The 10488-nt window shown below is 71.1% G+C and overlaps 2 protein-coding genes across 7 annotated transcripts; both read left to right on the top strand.

Moving 5' to 3' along the window:
* The first annotated feature begins 194 nt into the window (after positions 1–194).
* Positions 195–6056, top strand: SLC25A22 (solute carrier family 25 member 22). 6 transcript variants are annotated; one of them, XM_077115299.1, is made up of 10 exons: positions 195–254; positions 2398–2510; positions 2620–2745; positions 2992–3047; positions 3753–3843; positions 4371–4489; positions 4597–4759; positions 5078–5232; positions 5302–5377; positions 5509–6056. In XM_077115299.1, the coding sequence occupies exons 2-10, from the start codon at positions 2491–2493 to the stop codon at positions 5654–5656; spliced, it is 954 nt and encodes a 317-aa protein (XP_076971414.1). In that variant the 5' UTR covers positions 195–254; positions 2398–2490; the 3' UTR covers positions 5657–6056. The 6 variants fall into 6 exon arrangements, with proteins under 6 accessions (XP_076971414.1, XP_076971418.1, XP_076971416.1 ...); XM_077115303.1 differs by lacking the exon at positions 195–254 and adding an exon at positions 482–518; XM_077115301.1 differs by lacking the exon at positions 195–254 and adding an exon at positions 649–1402.
* Positions 6057–7212: 1156 nt separating this feature from the next.
* On the top strand, positions 7213–8824 carry CEND1 (cell cycle exit and neuronal differentiation 1). The gene is made up of 2 exons (XM_077114924.1): positions 7213–7260; positions 8384–8824. Exon 2 carries the CDS (start codon positions 8444–8446, stop codon positions 8822–8824), a length of 381 nt encoding a protein of 126 aa, XP_076971039.1. The 5' UTR covers positions 7213–7260; positions 8384–8443.
* Positions 8825–10488: the final 1664 nt, after the last annotated feature.

Here is a 10488-nt window from a genome sequence, read left to right as displayed (position 1 = left end):
ATACCAAGTCGCCGCCGCCGCCCGGCCCTGCGCGCGCCTGGCACGCCGTACTACCTGGCCGCGGCGCTCTAGGCGAGGCGGCGGAGACGCAGAGTCCCCCCACCCGCGGGCGCGCGGCCGGCAGGGGCGCGAACGGCCGGGAGGGGGAGCCGGAGCCGCGTGCGGGCGCAGGGGGCGGGGCGGCACCGCGCGGACGCACCTCCCGGCCTCGGAGCAGGCCCGCGCGCGGGGAGGCGGCGGCGGCGGAGCGCGCGGTGAGTGGCTCGGCCGCGCCCTGGCGCTCGGTGCGGACCGGCTGCGGGGCGAGGGTGGGGGGCGACGGCGCCCGGAGGAGGGCGCCCGGCGGGGCCTGGCCCGGGCCAGCGGGTGCTCCGGCCGCTGCCGCCTGGGGGTGGGAGGCCGTGCTCGCTCCCGATCTGGGTCGGCGCGCTTCCCGCGCCCACGTGTCCCCGCGGGGTGTGGGCCGGGGGCCGCGCCCCGGGCGAGCGGCCGGGCCGCAGGGCTGCATTGGTGGACATGTGCGTGGCTGGAGGCCCCAGCGCCCGGTGGGGACGAGGGGGCCGCCATGGGCCCCTCCAGCGGGTGGGAGGCCGGAGCTGGCCGCCCCCCGGCCCGCGCCTTCTCCTTTTGTCGCCGACTAATGCCGCGCGGACCCAGAGCCCTTCCGGCGCCCCCTCCCACCGCCGGCCAGAAAACGCTTCCCCCGGGAAGGAAGGGACTGGGGGGTGCCCGAGGCCAGGCCCGGCGCCCTTCCTTGGAGAGGGAGTGCGGCTCGGGCTCCTTCTGCTGTGGGAGGTGGTCCCGCTGGGGAGGGGGCGGCTGCGGGCTCGGGCCCCTCTGCGGCCCGCCTGGGCACGGGGCTTAGGCCAGCTGGCTGCGCGGTTTCTATAGCAACCCCCCGGGGAGCCCTGGCAGCTGTCTCCTAGGCAGGGGCTGGAAACCACCAAGTGAAGGCAGAAAAGGGGGTTCGGAGGGCTCCGCCTCGCCAGTTCTCCCCCGCCTGAGGCTCCGCACTCGCCGCCCTCATCTGGTGGCCAGGGACCGGGGCCGGGCCGGCCTGCAGCGTTGAGGTCACCGGGCTGGGACTGCCAGGCCTGCACCCGCCCCCATCTTATGTGGCCTCCCTGATCGTTGGCCCCCCACCCCTATTTCGAAGTGTCCCTTCTTCTCCCCACGTGGGTGGTGGGGCCCAGGAAGAGTGCTGCTCGGGGAGGCTCCCTCCCTCCCGGGCGTGGGGGAGACGGACACCCCACCCCCAGGGCCCGGGAACCGGGAGATGGAGCTAGTGATGGCCTGCCTGGGTGGGGGCAGAGCAGTGGGGGAGCAGGTCGGAGTTCAGAGGCCGGGGACCGGGGCAGTCCGGGGACGGCTCTGGGAGCGCCGTGACCTCTGGACCTACCAGGTGAGCCAGGCCTGCGACCGCCCCCTTCCCACCCCGCAGCGCGGCTCCCGGCTTCTCACCCAGGTTCCCGGGCCTGGACAGGATGAAGGGGGCGGCGGGCTCAGCCTCGGGGTCCCCAGCCGGACCCTGCCCCAGATGCCATCGGCCGCCCCCCCTTCTTTCCTTCTCTGGCACCGGGGAGAGATGAGCGTGTCCAAAGTGAAAGAGAAAGCCCCCCCCCCCAAGACCCGCCCCGCCCCGCGGCCAATCCTCGCGCCCCAGCGCCGCCTCCCGCCCCTTTATCTCCTGGGCACGGGGGCTGGAGGCGGAGGAGCCAGAGCCCTGAGCGCCTCGGGCCAGCAGGACCGCGGGACGGAGGTGAAGGTCACCAGGGGCCAGCCGGGCCGCGTGACCCTGGGGAGTGCGTGGGAGGCAGGGCTGGGGCACCCCTGGCCCCTGTGGGAGGAGCTCCTTCTCTCCCCCACCCCTCTCCCCGAGCAGATGGGGGCCACCCAGGTCAGCTGCCCCCTGCCTCTGGGTGCCTGTGTATCTGGGGGTGACCCTCGCAGGAGCAGTGCTGGGCATGGGGAGCGGCCCCGGGGTCTGGAAGTGGAGCCCCGGGAGTGGGGCTGTGCCCTAAGGTGGCCCTGGCTGCTGTGAGCTCAGCCGGGTTGGGGACCTGAGGCACTGGGTGGGAGGTGGTGGGGAGACCCCACCCCGTCCCGGAGGGCAAGCGCCACTGCCTTCTTGGGGACGGGGACCTGGAGGGTTTCTCTGCGGTCCAGGGCAGAGTCCAGGTGCCCACGGCCACTTGGCATCTGGCCCTTTAAAAGCCCAAGCACACCCCGCAGATGTGGGGGTGTGGGGTGAAAACCCCGTGGGCCGGGGAGGGGCACAGAGCCAGTGCTCTCTGGAGCCCTGGGGGGGAAGCTGGAGGAGGGGGAGACATTACGCCCTGGGTGTGTCTGGGTCGTGTGCCGAGCCCCCACTGATGACCCCACCCCCCGGCCTTCTAGGACTGAGGCCAACTCTGTGGTGTCCCCCCACTGCGGCCAGCCCCCCGCTTGTGGGCTCTGCACCTCCCGCCTCTGGCTCCTCCAGTGAGTTCAATGGCTGACAAGCAGATCAGGTGAGAACGCTGCTGCCCCACCCCACCCCACCCCACCCCACCCCACCCCCGAGTCCTGACTACACCCGTCCTGCCCCCCACCTCTGACCTCCCCCTGCCATCCCCCCAGCCTGCCGGCCAAACTCATCAACGGTGGCATCGCCGGGCTGATTGGGGTCACCTGTGTGTTCCCCATCGACCTGGCCAAGACGAGGCTGCAGAACCAGCAGAGTGGCCAACACCTGTACACCAGCATGTGAGCGGGTGGGGGGGCACGGGGGGGCATGCACACCGACATGAAAGTGGGGGGTCAGCGAGCATGTGAGTGGAAGCGGTGAGGGGTAGTGTATTACTGCAGCTGTTGTCTTGCACCCCTCTCCCCCCATGCTTTCCTTCCTTGCTTGACAAGAAGAGAGACTGAGAGCAGCATGGGGGTGTACCTGGGTCAGGGCTGGGGCCCCTGCACCCCTCACCTCCCTACTCCCCCCATGCCTTGCTGCAGGTCCGACTGCCTCATCAAGACCATCCGCTCTGAGGGCTACTTCGGGATGTACCGGGGTGAGGCGGGGCGGGCAGCCCCTCCACAGCATGGGGGCGGGGGCTGGAACTGTCTGTGCCGCCATGGCGGGGAGGCTGGGGGGGATGGCAGAGGGCATAATGCTGCAGCTGCTGGGGGGTGCTGTGGACAGGTAAGCGGCTCCCCCCCAAGATGCATCATGCTCCTCTGGAGCTGGGACCTGTAGGGTGGGGGCAGCGGCATAGGGGGCAGTTCCTGTGCCTGGATTAGCCAGACTCCACCAGGGACCCCCTCCTCCCCCTCCTCTCATCCTTTCCCCTCCCCTCCCCTGCCCCATTCCTCTCTCCCTCCTAGTCCTTCCCCATTCACCGCTCTCCCCTCATAATTCTCCTGCCTCCTCTTTGTCTCCTCCCCCTTCCCTCTTCCCCTCCCCCTCCTTTCTTTCTACCCTCCTCTCCCTTCCCCCTTCTGCCAACCCAGTCCCCTCTGTCCCACCATCTGCACCCACAGGGGAAGCCTGTGTGCCCAGAGTCAGACAGATGGAGGAGAGCGGGGAGGGGCGTGGGGGGGACAGCGGCCACCCAAAGGCTTTCCTGTCCCACCCCCGCCCGGCGTGAGCCAGGCCCAATGTGGGTGAGAGGGCAGGGGAAGGCAGCCACCGAAGGGCCAGGGTCTCCATGCGGGGAGGCAGGTGCCAGCCTGGAACTTGTGCCCACCTCTCTCCCCCCACCTGCCCGTGCCCCCAGGGGCTGCTGTGAACCTGACGCTCGTCACCCCTGAGAAGGCTATCAAGCTGGCAGCCAACGACTTCTTCCGTCACCATCTCTCTCAGGACGGGTGAGGGGCTCGCCTGCCAGGCTGGGGTCCCCAGTTGGGGGGGGGCTACTGCTGGCAGACTGGGGACAAGGGACAGCCAGGCTTGGAGGGGCCTGCCCCCCTGGGGCTCCTCCAGCTTCCTCAATCTTGGGGTCCTCCTCTCCCCTGCCCTCCGTCACCCACCTCTGCCCACTGTCACCTGCCCTGACCTTGGCCTCACCCCTGCTCCCCCACTCCCCCCACCCCCCAATGAGGAGCCAGGCTGGTGCTGCGTCTGCCACGCCCAGGCCCCAGCAGGCCTTGGCTGGCAGCCACTGCCCCCCACATAGGCTGGAATTTGGGGGATGCCAACCAGCTTTCCCTGGCCACCAGAGGGTGGGGCTGAGAGGGCGCATGAGACCCCCAGTTCCCGAGTCCCTCTGGGTGGACCCACCTGCCCCAGGCCTGCCGCTCAGCGGTTCTGGGGCTCCGTACCTGGGCTGGGGCTTCTTCACAGTTCCTGCCAGGTGCCACGTGCCCCGCGCGTCCTCATGCCCACCCCGTCCCAGGAAGAAGCTGACCCTGCTGAAGGAGATGCTCGCTGGGTGTGGGGCGGGCACCTGCCAGGTCGTGGTCACCACCCCCATGGAGATGCTCAAGATCCAGCTCCAGGACGCCGGCCGCTTAGGTGGGGGGGGCGGGGGGAGCTGGCGGGGAGCCGGCGGGGAGCCCGGGCACCCACCCCACTTCGCGCCAGGTGCCAGCCCCGACCCCTCCCCTCTCCTCTCCTGGCAGCTGCCCAGAGGAAGCTCCTGGCCGCCCAGGCCCAGCCCTCGGGCCCAGGAGGGGTGCAGCCGCCAGAGACCCCCAGGCCCACGGCCACCCAGCTGGCACGGGAGCTGCTGCACAGCCGCGGCATCGCAGGCCTCTACAAGGGCCTGGGGGCCACGCTGCTCAGGTGGGGGCCGGGCAGGAGGGGCAGGAGGCGCGCCCCCTGTACCCGCCACCGCGTCCCAGTCCCCGGTCACCGCCCCTGCCGCCCGTCACCCCACCCCCATCACTGCCCCCCTGTCACCCCATCCCCAGTCACCGCCCCCACCCCCAGTCACTGCCCCTGCTCCCCGGTCACCGCCCCTGACCCCCAGTCACCCCGCCCCCATCACTGCCCCCCACCCCACCCCCAGTCACTGCCCCCGCCCCCATCACTGCCCCTGCTCCCCGGTCACTGCCCCTGCCCCCCAGTCACCCTGCCCCTGGTCACCGCCCCCACCCCCAGGGACGTGCCCTTCTCCGTCGTCTACTTCCCGCTCTTTGCCAACCTGAACGCGCTGGGCCAGCCGGCGTCCGGGGAGAAGTCGCCCTTCTATGTGTCTTTCCTGGCGGGCTGCGTGGCCGGGAGCACCGCCGCCGTGGCTGTCAACCCCTGCGACGGTCAGTGGATGACCTGGCTGGGGCGGGGCGGGCGGGGGGGTCGTGGCTGACCGTGTGCGTCCCCTGTAGTGGTGAAGACGCGCCTCCAGTCGCTGCAGCGCGGCGTCCATGAGGACACCTACTCGGGGTTTCTGGACTGCACCAGGTGGGCTGGGGGTGGTGGGGCGGGGCAGTGGGGGGAGGGTGGGGTGGGGCCGGGTGGGGCGGGGCAGTGGGGGGAGGGTGGGGTGGGGCCGGGTGGGGCGGGGCCTGACTCTCCTTCTCCCACCCCCCCAGGAAGATCTGGCGGCACGAGGGCCCCGCCGCCTTCCTGAAGGGCGCCTACTGCCGCGCCCTGGTCATCGCGCCCCTGTTCGGCATCGCCCAGGTCGTCTACTTCCTGGGCATCGCCGAGACCCTACTGGGGCTGCTCCCCCAGGCCTGAGCCAGAGACCCCCCAGCAGCCATCCGGGGCCAGGGGGGCCAGCCCAGGACGGGCCGGCAGCTCGGGGAGCAGGCAGAGAAGGGGCGGCCCTCCGCCCGAGGGACGCACGCCTGCAGGGCCACGGGATCAACATCTCACTCGCTTAGAAGATGCACAACCTCCACATTCCGGGGGCCCCGAGGAGCCCGCAGCGCCCGGGGAACCCCAGGGACAGAGCTGGTCTCGGCTGGGGTGTCCAGGCTGGGCAGCTGGAAGACCCCCCATCCCCCCTGCCTCTCATCGGGCACTCACCCCCCCTCCAGGACCCCCACAAAGCTATTTATTGCACCTGAGGAGCCCAGCGGCCTGTCTGCCCTCCCCACCTGCCCGCCTGCTGCTCTCCTCGGCCAGGGCTGCCCACCCCCCCAAGTGGACCAGAGCTGAGCCAGGAATCTCGGGGGTGAGGGTCACACCAAGTCCTGATTCCAGGGCAGCCCTCCCCCCACAGTGGGACCCACTTCCTCTGCTCCCAGTGCAGCCAAGTGTCCTGAGCACATGAGGTGTGCGCATGTGTGCGTGCCTCGTGGAGAGCCAGTCACCCACCTCGTCCTCTCTGCTCGGCCCCTCAGGGATGGGGTTGGGGGGCTGAGGCCCTACCCCCACCCCACCCCACCCCTGCCAGGCGATGCGTGTACACACGCGCGTGTGTGCTGCTATGCCCCCGGGCTCTGCAGGCCCCGTTCAGGGGTCTCCTCTCCAGCCTGCCCTCCTCAGAGACCCCAAGCTGGGTCTGCAGTGGCCGGGGCCACGGTCTAGAGGACCAGTAGGGGGCCTGGGAGCTCCCCCCTTAGCCCTCCGGGCCCCCAGACCACACTCCAGACCACCCCGTCCACCCCCCACCCCATTGTGAGTCCGGGCAGACCCCGCCCGTCCCCGGAACTGCTCGCGTTGGTGACTCGTCCTGCGTGGTGCTGTGCCCCTCCGCGGAGGCCCTGCCCAGGGACCTACCAGGGGCCCTCGCCCCCCACGGTGGTCCCTAGGAGCTGCCCCCCCCACCCCATCTGTACCTTGGAAGCTGCTGCTTACAGAATTATCTATTTTTTTCTTTGAAAAGTTTTAAGAGGTTGTAACTTTTTGTGTCTTGTCACGTGAGAGATAAATAAATATTCTAAGTAGACGCCTCCTGTCGGGACTCTGCTCGGGGGGCGGGAGGGAATGGGCACCCCGCCCTGGAACCGTCTCCCGCGGTAGACCCAGGGCCGGGCCACAGATGCGGCCAGTTGGCCTGGAGGCGTCCTGGACTGCCGGGACCCCAGTCCAGCCACGTCCTGGGTGGGGTGTAGGGAGGGCAGCCTCAGGGACCTCGCGTCCTCCCGCTTCCTGGGTGGGGTGGAGGAGGCACCGTCTCAGCCGCCTTCTCCCACCTCCGGCTGACCCCATGCCCTCCTTGGGGCCACAGACGGAGCCGGGCCTTGCACCCCAGCCTCCGCCTCCCGGCCCCCCCCGCGCCGCGCGCCGCCCCTCCTCCCCCGTCCTCGGCCGCTGCAGCGGGAGCGGTGCATTGTGGGCAACTCCCGAGTGCTCCAGCCGCCGCCGCCCGAGTCCCGGGAGCGCCACAGCCGGAGGTGGGAGCTGCGGGGGGCGGGGGCGCAGGAGGCGGGGGTCGCCGGGGCGGCGGGCGCGGGGGCGCCAGGGCGGGCGGCGAGGTGTGGGTGTGGGCTGCGGGGGGGGGGGGGCGGGGGCTGGGGGGCAGCTCCCGCCTGAAGGTCACTGGGTCACCCCCTGGGCCCCTTGTCCCCGGGACTGAGCCAAGTGGCTCTGGTGGTGGGAGGGACAAGCGGGAAGTCAGTGTCGCCCCAAAAAGCTGGAGTCCCGTGGAGACTGCAGAGCCGAGCAGAGCGGCCCCTTGCAAGCCCTGCACGGGCAGCTGGGGACCCCTGAGGATGGGAGTAGCTCCTGGGAGTGGGGGGCAGCCGCCCAGCCTCTCACTAGAGGACCCCATCGGGCTGTGACCTTCGGGTGACCTTCAGTGTGCCAGGCCCAGGGGCGGTCCGGGTTGTGTCCCCGTAATGTGTTCCTCTCCCTGCGGGGGGCTGTTGCTTATGCTCCCTGGGCGGAGGCAGTCCTGACCCAGGTAGGGGGCTGGGCCCAGTACCCCCCCAGCCCTGGCTTTTCTCATAGCAGAGTCCCAACTGCGGCCACATGTGGAGGGGAACACCTCCCTGGGGGGACACCTCCCGGGAGGGCACCGGGGCCCCCTTGGTCCTCAGAGGCCCCCGCAGCCTCAGGCCAAGCCTCGGGAAAGACTCTCTGCCCTTGGGCTGGATGGCTGGTTTTGGGGAGGGGGCAGGAGGTGGGGAGAGGCAGACGCCAGCAGGTTCAGTCCATTCCCCTCTGGTGTGCAGCGCCCAGTCCCCGTGGAGGTGCCGACCAGGCTGCACCTCCGGCCCACGGTGTCCCTCTTCGGGGGTTGTGTGGTCAGTCCTGCCTGTGCCCCCCGGGGCTGGTCTCCTTCCGCCCTTGACTGTTCCGGTTGTCAGAGGCCTCTCTGCCCCCAGCCAGTGGAAGGGTGGACCTGGCAGCTTCACAGGCGCAGGCAGAAGTCGAGGCCCTGTCTACCTCTGCCGCTGCCGGGACAGCTTCCCAAGGGGCCCCCGCGGATGCACTGGGGGGCCCAGGGCCAGGTTCGGAGCTGGGACTCCTGGAGGGTCCGGCCCGTGCCATGGCCCTGCTGGTCTCGCCCCCCAGGCCCCAACCGTGCGCGGCCCTGAGCCCGCGGTGCAGCCCCTGTGTCCCGTCCGGCCGGCCATGGAGTCCAGGGGCGCTACAGGCAGTGGCCCCAAGCCCGACGCCAAGGCGGCCCCCAGCCCGGCTGAGGCCCCCGCCGTCCCCGCCGCTGCGGAGCCCGGGAAGAGGGAGGTCCGAGCGCAGCCGCAGCAGCTGGCAGCCCCCAGCCCGGCGCCCGCCAAGAAGCCCCCGGCCCGCCCCGAGCCCGCCCAGCCCCCCAGCCGCGGCAGCCCCGACGCGAGCCCTGAGCCCAAGGGCCCCGGGGACGGCGCCGAGGGGGACGTGGGCGGTCCAGGCCGCTGCCCCTTCGAGCACCTGCCGCCGCTCCTGCTGGCGGCGGGCGCGGCAGTGGCGGCCGCGGCCCTGGTACTCGGAGCCGCCTTCCTGGCGCGGAAGAAATGACGCCGCTGCACGCAAAGCCTCGCCCCGGGGGCCTCGGACGGCGCCCCCCAGCCTCGGCCCTCCCGGCGCAGTGCGCAGCGGCGACCCCCGGAAGGCGGCTCGGCCCGAGACCCCCGCCCGCCGCAGACCGTAACGGGCGCTCCTCGCTCACCCCATTCTGCTCCTTGCGGGCCGCTGGGCGCCTGGGTGGGGCGCGCGCCTGGCCTCTCCACCCTGCCACAGCTTCCGGGCAGTGGGTGCCCGGCCTGGAGAAGGACGGTTCCCGCCCCTCCATGCAACGCCGCCAGCGCTGCTTGGCACAGGGCCCCCGTGCAGGGCACTGGCCCCGGCTTTGACCCCCGCGGCGGGCACCGCGTCCACCATACCGGCCGCTGCAGTGGAGGCCGAGCGTGAAATAAACGACACTTTCTAAAGGCGGTATGGTGTCCTCACCTGCTTTGGCCCCTTCGCTGTCCCAATGCCTCCTGCCTGCGGCCGGCCTTCCCAGGGCCTGAGCCCAGATGGACCCCAGGGGTGCAGGGCTGGGCAGAGGGCAGAGCGACGGCTAGGGCGGGGGCAGCCCTGCCTGCCGAGGCTGACCTGTCCGGCCTCCCCAAGAGCTCTCCCCAACCCCAGAGGAGTACAGAAGTGGGCACGAGAAAGGGTCTCCCTCTCATCACTGCTGCCCACGGTTCTCTGAGGCCACCTTGACCAGGTGTCCATGCCGGGGCTGTGGTGAGGGAACTGGAAGGGGTGAGCCCTGGGGGGTCCCCAGGGGGGCTCCAGCGGGCTGTGCATTGTGTCCCCCCTCCCCAGCCCGCGGGCCAGCTGAGCAGCAACCACTCCTTCCCCGGGTGTCTCCGCACCATGTCCCGGGCATGGCCAGTGTCCCTGCCACCCCTCCCCGTGCCCACGCCCCAGGTGTCCCTGCCACCCGTGCCCCAGTCTCAGGGCAGAAACGTCAGCAACGGGCAACGCCACCACTTCCTAGACCTGCACCCCAACAGCCTCCTCCTGCACTGTCCCCTTGACCACCACCTTGCCTTGACCCTGAGACCTGCCCTGCCCTCACCCCCACCCTATCCTCACCCCCTGCCCTGTCCTCAGCTCCTGGTGCTGCAGTTCTCAGGGTCCCCCACCCCCAGCCAGGCTCCCTTTGTCCCTTAGGGGCTTTCTGCCCCGAGGCACAAGGGCTGGTGAGGGTCAGTGCGGGCCCTGGGATGGCACAGGCCCCGGATGCACATGCCCTGGGATGCACAGGCCCCGGATGCACAGGCCCCCGAATGGCACAGGCCCCGGATGCACAGGCCCGGGATGCACAGGCCCTGGCATGCACACGCCCTGGGATGCACAGGCCCCGGATGGCACAGGCTCCGGATGCACAGGCCCCCGAATGGCACAGGCCCCGAATGCACAGGCCCCCGAATGGCACAGGCCCCGGATGCACAGGCCCCCGGATGGCACAGGCCCCGGGATGCACAGGCCACTGGATGGCACAGGCCCCGGATGCACAGGCCCCGGGATGCACAGGCTGCTGGATGGCACAGGCCCCGGATGCACAGGCCCCGGATGCACAGGCCCTCGAATGGCACAGGCCCCGGATGCACAGGCCCGGGATGCACAGGCCCTGGCATGCACACACCCTGGGATGCACAGGTCCCCGGATGGCACAGGCCCCGGGATGC

The sequence above is a fragment of the Tamandua tetradactyla genome, chromosome 9 (assembly GCF_023851605.1).
Source record: "Tamandua tetradactyla isolate mTamTet1 chromosome 9, mTamTet1.pri, whole genome shotgun sequence".
Taxonomy (NCBI): Eukaryota; Metazoa; Chordata; class Mammalia; order Pilosa; family Myrmecophagidae; genus Tamandua; species Tamandua tetradactyla.
Note: the sequence above shows the minus strand (reverse complement) of the source record. Positions and strands in the feature narration are given on the sequence as shown.

Coding starts and splice junctions, on each gene's coding strand:
- SLC25A22 (XM_077115299.1), top strand. CDS start 2,491: ATGGCTGACAAGCAGATCAG. Junction 2,746..2,991: donor CAACACCTGTACACCAGCAT/GTGAGCGGGTGG, acceptor GCCTTGCTGCAG/GTCCGACTGCCTCATCAAGA. Junction 3,048..3,752: donor CTACTTCGGGATGTACCGGG/GTGAGGCGGGGC, acceptor CCGTGCCCCCAG/GGGCTGCTGTGAACCTGACG.
- CEND1 (XM_077114924.1), top strand. CDS start 8,444: ATGGAGTCCAGGGGCGCTACAGGCAGTGGCCCCAAGCCCGACGCCAAG.